We start from the raw sequence: 13,269 nt of genomic DNA on the forward strand, positions 1-13,269 counted from the left end.
GACATTCACACAGTAACTGCTAATCCTTTGGGGTATTTGCTGGTCAGGGGTTTTTAGGCCATTTATTGACAAAACCCAGACTTTGTCCTTTGATGATAATATCATCAAGGGACACCTCAAGACTACTAATTTTAATGAAAAAAATATATTAGTTGGCTTTGAATTAGGCCAGTATATCTCGGGCAGCAACATTTACTAGTTGTGCACTTCTTGTTTTATTGTTTAATTGGAAAACAACATTACAGTAAATCTTACAGTAAACCCTGTGACATTTTGTCACAATTCATTTTCAAGACAGTCAACTGATAGGGAATGTGTAACATGACGAGCAATCCACACTTAAGAAACAATTGCACAAAAAAAATAGGCATGACAGTTTTAATATAATCACTCGTCTGAACACTGATTCAAAATCTAAACATATCCAGGGTAGAAGATAGAGTGAATCCATGGTTGGAATATACAAGGGCACCATTGGCTGTATGCTGTGTAGGTTGGGGCATCAGTAGTTACAAGACATTCATCGGGTCACGGAGACATGGTCAAGGCATTTTTCCTCTTGGAGTCCCGTCGTGGGAACGGCACAAAGCTTTTCACCTCTCTGAAGCATAACCCTGTGGTGCAAAAAGGGAACAATCATTTGTATTCTGCATGTGCTGCATGTCCACAACTCCAATAATAATCTAAATGGAAAGCCATTAAAGGCATATTACATTTTAACATTAATTATTCATCACTACATTAAAGGGATGGTTAAAGGGATAGATTGTTTCAAGTGTTGTTGTATGAGATAGTTATCCGTAGTCCGTAAAGATGGTGGTCGGCACGTACTAGCATGGAAGTTAGTCAATGAACTGCTGTGGACGGGGGCAGCAGCTAAACATATTTTAACCACTACAAAAAGAGGCCCGCCTAAAAAAATCCATCTCAGTTTAAGTGTACTTAAGTGTATTTAATATATTTTCACTGCTTAACCTTACAGCCCTTTCAGCATTTATCTAGGCTCTCTTCAAAGCCAGCTGACTCCATTAAAAACAAAAAACATTTTCCCTTGACGAAGATGGAAATTTCTGTTCTATCGCTACCGTGATCGTTTTTTTCTTAGTGTTATTGTGTGACTTTGGTGTTTTAAAGGGTTAGTTCGGATTCACCAAAGTCCCACAAAAACACAAACAAACTCACAGATCGAGGCAGCGGTAGACCAGCAACTACTGTGCTCTGAGAGGTAAAATTATTGTTTTTGTCAAAGGAGTCTGGTGGCTTTGAAGAGAGCATAGATAACGGCTTTAGCTCCCCGTTGGAAAGGGCTGTCTCACGGCAAGGCAAAGCGGTGAAAATGTCCTAAATATAGCGTACAATTAAACTGATATTGTTTTTTTTGGTGGCTAAAATACGTTTTTCTGCTGCCCCCCTCCACAGCAGTACATTGTTTAGCTTCCGTGCTGGTAATCCTGTCGGTTTCTCCAAAGTGGGGCGTCCCGACCGCTGTCTACTGTAGATAATACACTGATAATGGAGAAGTACCTCATACAAGCCCATTTCAAACAATCTGAACTATCCCTGCAACAGGATGTCAAAATGATTTAATATGACCTACATGATGAATATCCACTTCAACCATATGAATAGCATGATCATAATACAGTTCCAGATTATTACTTCTGTTTAAATCTTTCTCATATAATAAAAAAAAACAAAAAAAAACTGTGTATATATATATGAAACCATAATTGATAAGTAATGTATATGTACACTACCCAAATCTGCACATTGATTATATCATGACAGTATTTTTTAATAATGATTGCTTTTTGTTTTTTTGCTTACTCTTCCACTCGTCCAGGGATAATGTGGCGTTGTCATGGCTGTCATCATATTGCATAGGTGAAGGTAAGTCGTCTGGGTCCCTAAGAGTGTCGAAATACGGGTGCTCCAGAGCTAGTTCGGCTGTGGGTCTCTCGTCTCCATCCAGAACCAGCATCTTCTCCAGCAGGTCGATACCTGCAAACAGTCAGTGGAACAAAAGAATGCAACTCTTCGCTCAAACATGAATCCATTAAATTGTACATGTCAGTGAGCGGTTTCTAAAATGTACGAAAAATAAGAATTCTTCTACTGCCAGATACATAAACTTAGAGAATTCTCCTGTTCCTGACCCACCTGACACTGATTGATTAGTAGCATTAGTAACAGCAGGTGGAAAAGCTTTCATGAACAGGGTACAAAGAGAGTCAGTGTTGCAGTGTAACATCATTCAGGCACACAAAGTAGCAGAATGAACATTATAAACAAATGAAACGCATCATTAGTTCAACATCAAACATTTGATCCCTGATCCCTGGTGAACCAGCTCTGTGGACAGTAGTAAAAGAGGACCAGTCGAGCTTAAGGAAAAGGCTGTGGCTGAACTCACCCTTTGCGCTGGCTCTGGGGAACAACGTTGAGAAGTCTTTTCTAGGATAGCGAGGAAGGGCCTTAATGTAAGTTTTGGCCTGTTTTGAAAGATAAAAGTTAAAAATATAATTAAGCATCAAAAACAAAATCTAACCAGATTATATAATACACATCAATACAACAGTTTATGCTATATCTATTCAAATTTGCAGACATGTTATAACTCATGGACAACAATGATTCACACGACATGCATTTCAACTGATCAAAAACTGTGACTGAGGGTATCAATAAACTACTTTATATTCTTTAAGGACATCGATTGATTGTTAGCTGTTAGTTTATGTCTAATCAACTGCTTCAGTCTGCAGATGATGAAGGTGTTTCTGTCAAATTCAATGAATCATTCAATCATTTCATTTACTTTGATAAAATTAAAAGATATTCTGTACTTATGTCCTTGTACTGACTCCTTAAGTCTAACTAAGCAATGTTTTTAGATTGCTGCATTCCATTCATTATGTGTATTATTATTATAGTGCGATAGTAATAGACATAAACATTTATCATTCTGTCCTTGTTTCAGGGTTTTATAAAAGAAATAAAAATACTGAATAGATAAAGGTTGTTTCAGATTGATTGTTAGGTAAAGACACGTGTTACTTAATATAAATATTTCTGTAATTCATTTCCATGTCTTTAAATAACTATTTTCCATTACCCCTTCCTGCTACATGGTTTGTTGATGCCCTGACTTTCCCTCTGGTGCCACCGTCAGGACACATTTTATATTATTACTCTCACCACTGGTGAAGCTTAAATAATGGCAAACATATTCAGTATGTTGCTATTGTTGGATGTAAAGCAACCTCTGATCGCGTACTGCTAACCTTTTCTTTTCTACATTTGTCAGCTTTAAAGGACATGAATAGTAGCAACATATCAGCTACTGGGATCTGTGATTTAAAAAAACAGAAACATCCCAGGCAAACTGTAGTTTCATGACATACATGCATATTTATGACAAGCACACAGTATAATTTGTCCTACCTCTGGACTGTCCAGCTTCTGTACGAACTCTGCTCCAGGTACTCCAGTCACTTTCATGATCTGTGTCAGCTGGTCCATGTCTGGTAATAAATAGTTAAAATCAAGGAATATTTTACCTGGGATAACCTGGGGGTTCAATAAGCAAGTGTCCAATCACAAGCAGCAGAAAGTAGGTTTTTCATGCAGGTCCATAAAACAGAATAATAAAGGAAATTGAACACCACAAGTGACAGCTTTAAGACGCTATAAATCAGTAAAGTGCATCAAGTGCATAAAAAGTAAATATAAAATATGCTGGAAAGGTACGAAATATAGTGCAGCAGTGGCTGCTTTGGATGCTGCCCGAAGAAAGGTGTTTTTGCTGCATTGAATATACTTTGATTTGTGTTCCATTCTGCACCTGATTTATACTGTAGTGCCCGTCATTAAATAAAACTGTCACTGTTTAATCAAGTGGCTATAATCGCCTTTATTATTACAATGATTTAATGAAGTGATATTAAAACTGAATGTGTTGTCATTTGGGAATTATACAGCACTTTTACATTTCTGTATAATATGTATATATATATATCATTATCTGGCATTACACAGGCTCCAAAAGTCCATTGAACGGACAAGGCCGATGAAAGGATACAGTCTCTCCCTTTGAAAAGGGTTTTTCCATTGATCATCTCTGCCATGATGCAGCCCACAGACCAGATGTCCACTAGAATAAAACAAGAAAAAAAACACAAGTGAGAACCCAAGCAGAATAATAATAATTTAAAAAAGGGACAATTCACCCAAAATATATAATACAGATTTTACTCTTACCTGTAGAGCTATTTATCAATATAAATTATTTTGGTGTGAGGTGCAGAGTGTTGAAGCCTTCTCTCAAATATAATGGAAAAAGATGGCGCTTTTCAAATACATTTGAAAAACTCAACAGCAATGTCTCTTTCAGAAATCATGACCCGGTTACTCAAGATAATCCCCAGACCTCGTTGTGAGCAGTTTCATGCAGGAACTATTTTCTTTCTAATGAAACTAAACCGCCAACCGTATCACCAACCGTTCACATGGACGAGAGGCTTGTGAGAGAGCGAGATGTTAACATTAATGACATCATACAAGCTGAGTTGTAACGTTAGCTAGCTCAATAGATGTACACTGCGCAGTAAAAAGTCAATAGTTCTGCTCACAACGAGGTCTGGGGATTATCTTGAGTAACCGGGTCATGATTTCTGAAAGAGACATTGCTGTTGAGTTTTTCAAATGTATTTGTTGGCACTTTGAGCAACACAAGCCGAGTGCATCTAGTTCCATTATATTGGAGAGAAGGCAGACATCTCTACGGGCGATATCTCCAACACTCGGCACCTCACACCAAAACAATCTAGATGGATTAAGCTCAGTACAAATGAGGAAGGTGGCATTTATGTGTCAGAGCAAAGCTCCTCGTCACATTATAGTGTACAATCTATTGTGCTGTTTATATCGGGGAATACTTGGTGAGTAATACAATCCTAGGAAGGGAGGCAACATGCCAGAGTTGCTTTCGGTGCCACATCCCATTCTGCAGAAGCTGTTTACAAAATGAAAAAACCCTATCTCAGAAAGAACCATAAATCCTGGGAAAGCCAGTTTCATTGCGGTGACAGTTCCGTCATTGAGTCTCAGCACTATCAGGCTGATGTCAGACCCATCTCTGTCAACTGCTAACAGATTAAGGGAACAAAGATTTATGTCAAAATGACACCAATGCAACAGGATTATAAAAACTGCTGACCCATAAAGTGCCATACAAGCCAGCCACCGCTTAAAGAAAGAAATCTCTGTAACTGGAGTTGGCATATTTTCACACGACAAACAGCAAACAGTTACAGCACCGACAGGCCAACTCAATACTGAGACGACAGCAAGGACGGAGGTAAGAATATGTAACAGCTATGATTGTCTTGCCAGTCTGGGTGTAGTGCATCCAGTTCAGAATGACCTCAGGCGCCCGGTACCAACGGGTCACTACGTAGCCCGTCATCTCGGCATCGGTACTGCGAGCCAGCCCGAAGTCCAGGATCTGCATCGGAGGCAAAGAAGCTGATCATGGAACATGAACACTGTGCATACATAACAGTTATCTGTGGAGTAAAGTTTTATCATTTGATAAGTTGTTTTATTTTGACATGCAAGTCCAAATGTGTGGACACAATGATGTCATGTTAATGAACATATAGACATAATGGATCTAAGGTTTAATATATAAGATATTTTCATACATCAATCACATTATCTCATACATGATGTGTTTCTATTACAGTCATGCATCACTGGGGACATGTTTGGCTTTTTAACAACTGTTACTAAATTCATATCCTGTTTCCCATATATTGCTAATTTGATAGTGTATCTTGTATTTTATCTGCTGAATCCTGTCATTTTGCTGCTGCAGCAGCCGTATCATTTCAGCTTAGTCATGTTTTCTAGTGTAATCATTGGAAGTACAAACCTTCAGTTCACAGTCTTGGTTCACAGCCAAGTTTCCAGGCTTAAGATCCTGTAAAAGAAAATGAGCTGCTGAGTGATGGTTACTTATTGCGCACAGTGATTAACAGCAAATCATAGTGCTTGTACTGTGCAGTATCACAACTGGGACCGGGAAGAGCCTTTGTGCTTGTAGTTCCTGGAGCTCAGCTGTATGCTTCAATGCCTGAATACTGAGGGGATTTTAAACAGGGATTTAATAGTGTGACCGTAACACTCACAGCGGCATTTCTGCAGTCACTTAAAAAATACTGTGCCATAATGTGTGATAAGTGTGGCGCTGTTAGTGAGTGTTGATAACACCTTAACAGCGTTAGGGATTTCAAGAGTAATAGCAGGGTAACACTGAGTGAATCAGAAAGTGCATGGTCATATTTTCTACAGTCTAAACACACACACACACAAACACAGATAGCTGATCTCAAATAAATGTTCAGAGCTCATCCACCACACACTAATAGGTTAGGATAGGATAGCACATCTTGGAAGTTGAAATCCTGGACTTTAGTACTACATGTACATTACTACTCCGAACAGTAACAAGAATTTAAAATAATGTTTTGTGTTCTTTTTGGTAACACTTTATGTGCAAGAGATAAGAAACCATTATTAATATCTGCCTGAAAAGTGCCGTATTGATCTAACCTGACTTCCCTACTTCACACACACACCCACTTGGCACTGGTGCTCACGGGTGTGGCCTAACGTTTCGAGACATGCAGTCGGACCTCAGAGAGTCAACTCATCCTACCTGTTGGGGCAGGGTTTGATCTGACTCAATAACAACGACGAATCCACATTCACATGTATTTCTGTCATCAGGGAAGAAGTGCATGTGTGTTTTCTGAGCCAGAGTAATGCACATTGTTTCCAATGCACACACACTGGAAACATTATGATTTCTTAATAACTGGCTGTAAAAATACATTTATCATTAAAACATTTTCTCAGGATAAAGCTTGAACGTAAACTCTCTACAGGCACATACTTGCACTTACCCTGTGGATGATCCCAGCCTTGTGAATGTACTGCAGAAAAGGAGAGACATTTTTATTGCAGTCACATCCGAAATGGTTTATGGTTTTTATGGTTTATGGCATTATTGTATTTTGTGTATCTTTAATATGCCTGTTTACATAATGTTTACAAACACGTTTACCTAAAACTCTCTGTTGTAGTTCAATTATAATATGTCACTTTTTTAATTTATTCTAAAAACAATTGGACCTATGTTATATGTATGTTTTCTTTGCGCATGCGTCCGCGTGGTGGTTGTCTGCCCAGTTTTAAGCCACATTCACGATACACTTTTTCGATCTTAGTCACTTTTAATTATATATTTGAACCAGATGAAGGATTTTAGTTTCCAGAAGTGCAATGATTCATAGTGCAATATTACACTGTATGTAATTTACTAATCCAAAACCTGTGTCTGTGGCCTGTGGATGTCTGTTTGCGGAAGTTTATTTTGTTTTTGTGGTGTTTTTCTTGTTTTTATTCTGTGTCTTTTAACTGCACTGATAAGGAAAAGCACTACTAATTTCGTATTCTGTACAATGACAATAAAGGCTTCCTCTTCTATCTTCTATGACTGTGTTGTATGATAGCCTTGGAACATACTCAGAGAGGTTTTAATTGGTTCTAATGAGTTTTTACTAATGTTCTCATAATGCTTCATTACAAAGTTGTGGCTTCCCCGGCTCACCCTGAGTCCACAGAGCATCTGGTAGACGAGAAACTGGACTTTGTCTTCTGTGAGATGACCTCGCACCTTGGATAGGTCAGTAAACATGTAAGGCATCACCAGGTAGCTGAGAAAAAGAGAGAGGCGAGGCAGAGCGAGCAAGAGAATAAACGGAAAGAGATGTACAGTATGGTTACCTCTGTGTAACAGGACAAACTCTATACAATGTGTATTCAGTCAAAATCATAAATAATGCAAGAAAAAGCTTTGCCTTCGCTGCTCACTGTTATTTTCCACACCCTGTTAGTGCCGTAATCCAGGACGTTTTATACGTTGATTAAGGAGCTTATGGTGCTTGTGTATGTTTATGTAACACTCATGTTTATACAACCTTCAATATACTCTTTGCAGAGTCCTCCTAATATGCTGCTGTAAAGTTTGCTGTTTAATGTACTCATCTTACCAGCACACTAAAATTAAATCAATACAAACATTTTTTCCTCATTTTAAGTGGTATGCTATATAACAATTCATTGTTAAAAGGCCAAAAACTATTAATAAATGTTTTATTTGTATGTATTTTCATGAGCTTGGGATTTTGGCTGTCGCCATCTTTTTTTGGAACCAGAAATGACGTAAGAGGGTGAAGCTAAGTACAACAACAAGTTCTGAGACGAATACCTGGCGAACACCCAAACCAGACAACATGTTAGCTGTTATTGTTATATTTATACTAGTCAAACATGCGGCTCGCGGGCCAAAACCGGCCCGCCAGAGGGTCCAATCCGGCCCGCGGGATGACTTTGTAAAGTGTAAAAATGAGTTGTTTTGATCATAAAGTAAAAGCCTTTGTAGATACACTGTGATCAGTAAGTTGTAACACACATGTAAATGATAAACTAATACTATTGTTGAAATTGCACCTTTTTTTCTTAAGAAATTTCAGGTTGCTCATAATGTTTTGTAAAAAGATTAAGTTTGAACATTTTCAGAATGTACTTGTACTTTTTTGCACTATAACTAAGGGAAACATTTGGAGTTGTGGTTATTTATAGGTTATTATGCTGTGATGTTACTGGTCCGGCCCACTTGACATCAAATTGTGCTGTATGTGGCCCCTGAACTAAAATGAGTTTGACACCCCTGATATAGTGTATAATATTACAGTGAGCCTTTGTTCATACATTGCCACACTTTTTGTCCAAAGCTCATACCTATCCTGAAAAGAGGTGTTGCCTGTCTCTGCCTGAGAGCTTTGCTAATATGTCAAAAGATTACTCACAAGTCCTGCATTTCATCGAGGCTGGTGGCAGGTGAAAACACATCAACAAGTCCTATCACCTGGTCGGAATGAAATAGCGAGGTGGTGATTACAGAGACGTGGGAGCAGATGTGAAGAACTGAAGTATTTACAGGATATTATAATATCCAAATGCAAAATGGTTATGCTATTTAATTTAATTATTAAACATGTCAAATCTAAGAGGAAGGGCATGTGTTTTCTTTACTCACGTTTTCATGCTTCATGTGTTTAAGCAGTCGGAGCTCTCTGTAGGCCCTCTTAGCAAAGATCTCTGACTGAAAGGGCCTGTGGAGCTTCTTGATGGCCACTTTCTCTTTAGTCTTCTCATTTATTGTTGAGCTGTAAAGGGTAATGGAAAAACAAGTCATTAGCTTTGCACTCTGAGTTTGTGTGGGCCTCCTAGTATCACTAACACTTCACTCTTTTGAAGACAGAGCAGTGAGAAAAATGACTGTCTACTGTCTACCGTCTATTTTTGAGGTTTCACTCTGGCTATGAAGCGAATGAAATCATGCAACAGAGACGTTCTCAGATGGAGGTACTGTATGTGGGACTCATTCTCTAACAGAGTGGGGGGGGGAGTCTGTGGTTTATTGAGTATGAACAAGTAAATGTTTGGCAACTCGTGATGTCTGCTGTGATCTGCAGGGCAACACATCGTAGGAGGACAGGCTTGTTAAGCTATTTGGAGCCACATCCACCAACACAAATGACACACATCACTTGAGCAGCACAGTGCTGTGGTCAACGTTGATGCACAAATGTAGGATATTAACGTTAATTTTACACGCAGCATGCCAGATAAGCATCCCCAATAAATACAGTACATTTCACACATACAGTAGTTATGAAACTGTTGTGTTTCCTTCTTTCTTTCTTTCTTTGGCCATGTTTGAAATTTCCCACAAGCCAATTAATGAGAGATATGCACTTTGGCAAAATTACAGATAATGGTGGTTTTATCCAAGTTCATCAGACGATGCTTCTTTTAAAGGTTGGACATTTTAAGCTTTGACACACCATCACTCCCACACTTTGATGCTTAAAACCCTGGTAACCACAGTTAGCAGGACCATATCTGACTGTGACAACAGAAGCACCAAAGTCCACTATGGAAATCATTTTTACTTGTTTTCCTTCCGAAGGCTCTCAAAATCAAAATGATCTATCAACACCCTCAACAAAGCTGAGCCTGAATGAGGCCTAACACCAAAACTGGCCATAATACTAGATGTTTAAAGTGAAGGTACAGTGGATGTCATCCAGCATCTGCACAATGGAATTACAAAATAATCTTATTTCTGGTGCTGAAATGTACATAAATGTTTATGATATAATATGTAAATGTAACAACAGTTCTTATAGCTACAGTGCAAAGAATAAATAGAAGTAGAAATGTGATTGACTAAAATGAGTGTGGTCTACCACAGTAATTAGATCAGAGCACAGTGGTGGCAGGCCCCAAGGCCATGTACTGTGTAAAGATAAAATAAATGTAGTATTCACCATAATTACTTTTGTGGAAGTTTAGAGGAGGCTTTGAAATAACAAACTAGACTATAATGTGGGAACATTTTGCAATGTTTAAAAAATACTAAAAGTTTTACAGAGTTTGGTTGATGGCTTTTCAAAAGATATCTTAGGTTGATGGGTTCTGCTGGGGGAACTCGGTCTACGGCCTTAAGTGGAGGTTAAGCGTGTTTGTATAATGTCCAAATGAAACTGGACAGTAGCTTTGTATGTATGATAATTGTAATTATACTAAGTTTTATATACTAGTCTCATCTGATTTGTTGAACAAATTATTAGTAGTGCGACTTAAAAATGGACAACCTTTCGAATTTAATGGCTTAAAATGCTTTTCATTTTTAAAATTGTTAAGATGATATATACCTAATACATAATAATATCACACATATAAAGTATTACACATGTATCACCAAATTGCAGCATTAATTGTCCTAAACACTGATTATATTGATCTAGTAAGCTGGATAAACAATATGGTACCTGTAAGGCAATAATGTTAGGTGATGTTGGGTGTGTCCAATGTATTTACTCTCTGTGCTTAAACAAACACATCCACAACATGTTGCCACTGAAACCTGTGTTTTCCTTATGACTTGACGCCTGACCGCCTATATTTATGTGTTTCCCTAAAATGTCCCTTAATAAAATCTGTGCTACTTATATTTATGTTATTTATATATACATAGTTATTATCCAATATGCACATTATCTGCTTCTGTGGTTCTGTACCTGGTAAGTAACTGCATGAAGAAATGAAAGTGGCCATCTTTAATATTGACATTGTTAAATAGATACAGCTCCTCTATTATTGTACAGACAAATGCACATAAGTTTGAAAGGTGAGTGATATGCGATATGTAGTCTTCGTGCTCACACATGCTGATAGGATGCGCTACAAGGTGTCAGGTGTTATAACTTGATAACGTGAGTTACTCGCTGTATCGGTGTTGACAGTGTGTTCAGTACATCACAGGATGTAACCCAGGCCCACCACAACCTACATGCAGCCAGCGTAGTTTACGTTTATGAATGCTGGGCTCAGACTAAACACAGTCCAGTCCCAACTACGACACACATGCAGCGTTAAGGTAAACGACACTCACCACACGGAGCCGTACGCCCCGGTCCCTATCTGTTTGAGCATTGTGTATTTCTCCGGGACTTCCCACACCGTGCTGTTGATTTCCTCACGGTAGAAATGGACCCGAGCCTCCATGATGAAGAGGAAAAGGCGAAGTTACGAAAAAGTTCTGTTCCTTCTTCTTGTAAGCCTGTCACTTGTTCAAAAGGTAACTACACTTCTACGAGATAACGTACCCCGCGACCTACTTCCGTTAGAGGTTTTCAAAATAATGTCCTTGTGGGAGTGGAAACAAACAGCTAGCTAACATGTTGCGCCAAACACAAAAGTACATAGGCCTACTGTAAAACCAACTGTACTTGTCTCTTAGGTGTAATTTATATATATATATATATATATATATATATATATATATATATATATATATATATATATATATATATATATATATATATGTTTTAATGGCATTTAAAGCAACACATGAGACATTTATTTTGTGATATTGTGTGACTCTTGTTTAATAAGATTTTCATTTGATTTTTAATTTTCACTTTATAGGCCTATATGTTCAGTACTCATTTAGCAAAACTTTATTTTGAAGGCAGAATCATTATATTTCCTGTCTAAACTTGACTGTTTCTAGTTGGCTTGACTCGGCACCACAGCATAATGCCGTCAGTACAGTCATTGTATTACAGTAGACAAGCAGCCTGGAGGACTACTTAACATGTAGCCTCATGTAGTCGCTGTGCAGAATAACATTTCACTATGATCTTCGTCCCCCGTGTGGAAAACAACCACACTATTTGTGAAAAATCACGCAGCTTGCTTGCTGAAACGTGCAAATATGACTCGATGTGCTCCCACCCACACATAGTAGGTGCTACTTGTCATGAATAATTACTGTACATTGCCAGAAGTTTATGAATCATGGCAGCATACAGAAGGACATTCACACTTACAGACAAAGACTGAAACATGTAAATTGATCCCTGAGATTTGGACTGTGTACACAAATACACTGTAGGTTTTTAATCAATAATTTATCCATAATCATGAACCCTTCTTTTTTTAATCATAACCCCTCGCAGATTTATGCTGTTTTTAGTGTTATGATGAACGAACACCTATACAGTATCTTATTTTTGAAAAAAAAAAGTAGTTCTCCCTGAAAAGCCTGAAAAGTCACACAATGAACATTCATATCTACATTGTCATCAAACCTGGAGCTGCTCCGTTGGCAGAACACCCCTGTGAATTCAATGTTTTTCTTTCCAACTTGTTTCTTGTATCCTGTTACAGTGGTACTGGCAGTTGTAAGTTATCACAACTGTTGTCATTACACGTTTCCGCTGAATTTCTGTGGATCTGTGGATACATCTGTGTGATAAGAGACTCCATGTTAATTCAGCTTCAGCAGTTTATTTTTATTAAATTTGTGAAGTTCTCCATACATCAAATTTGATTTGAACTAAGCTTCACATGTGTACAAAGGGTGCTTCCCAATCTTAAATGTGTTATATATTATGTTATATTATATTAATATTATATAATGTTGCAAATTAGAATATGTAATATTTGATTAGATCAAATGGGGACTAAGTATGTGTGTATGTTTGGAAGCACAAGGTTATATGAGTAGGATGAAATTGTATTGTCTGTATGTCAGTCCAATGTTATCAATGAAGGTATAATTAATAA

At 37.9% G+C, this 13,269-nt stretch overlaps 1 protein-coding gene across 1 annotated transcript; it reads right to left on the minus strand.

Moving 5' to 3' along the window:
- Positions 1-176: 176 nt before the first annotated feature.
- On the minus strand, positions 177-11,815 carry mapk13 (mitogen-activated protein kinase 13). Its single transcript, XM_029436031.1, has 12 exons — positions 11,591-11,815; positions 9,167-9,296; positions 8,937-8,995; positions 7,676-7,781; positions 6,969-6,998; positions 5,936-5,983; positions 5,392-5,506; positions 4,082-4,153; positions 3,445-3,524; positions 2,414-2,492; positions 1,828-2,001; positions 177-614 (listed from the first exon to the last, which is right to left on the minus strand). Exons 1-12 carry the CDS (start codon positions 11,701-11,703, stop codon positions 529-531), a joined length of 1,092 nt encoding a protein of 363 aa, XP_029291891.1. The 5' UTR covers positions 11,704-11,815; the 3' UTR covers positions 177-528.
- Positions 11,816-13,269: the final 1,454 nt, after the last annotated feature.

The sequence above is a fragment of the Cottoperca gobio genome, chromosome 7 (genome assembly GCF_900634415.1).
Source record: "Cottoperca gobio chromosome 7, fCotGob3.1, whole genome shotgun sequence".
Classification (NCBI taxonomy): domain Eukaryota; kingdom Metazoa; phylum Chordata; class Actinopteri; order Perciformes; family Bovichtidae; genus Cottoperca; species Cottoperca gobio.

Bases quoted from the DNA above. Each gene is read 5' to 3' on its own strand.
- mapk13 (XM_029436031.1), bottom strand. From the start codon at position 11,703: ATGGAGGCTCGGGTCCATTTCTACCGTGAGGAAATCAACAGCACGGTG. The intron at 8,996-9,166 runs GTGAGTAAAGAA...CATTCCGACCAG, and splicing joins AACACATGAAGCATGAAAAC to GTGATAGGACTTGTTGATGT. The intron at 615-1,827 runs GTAAGCAAAAAA...TTTGCACCACAG, and splicing joins ATCCCTGGACGAGTGGAAGA to GGTTATGCTTCAGAGAGGTG.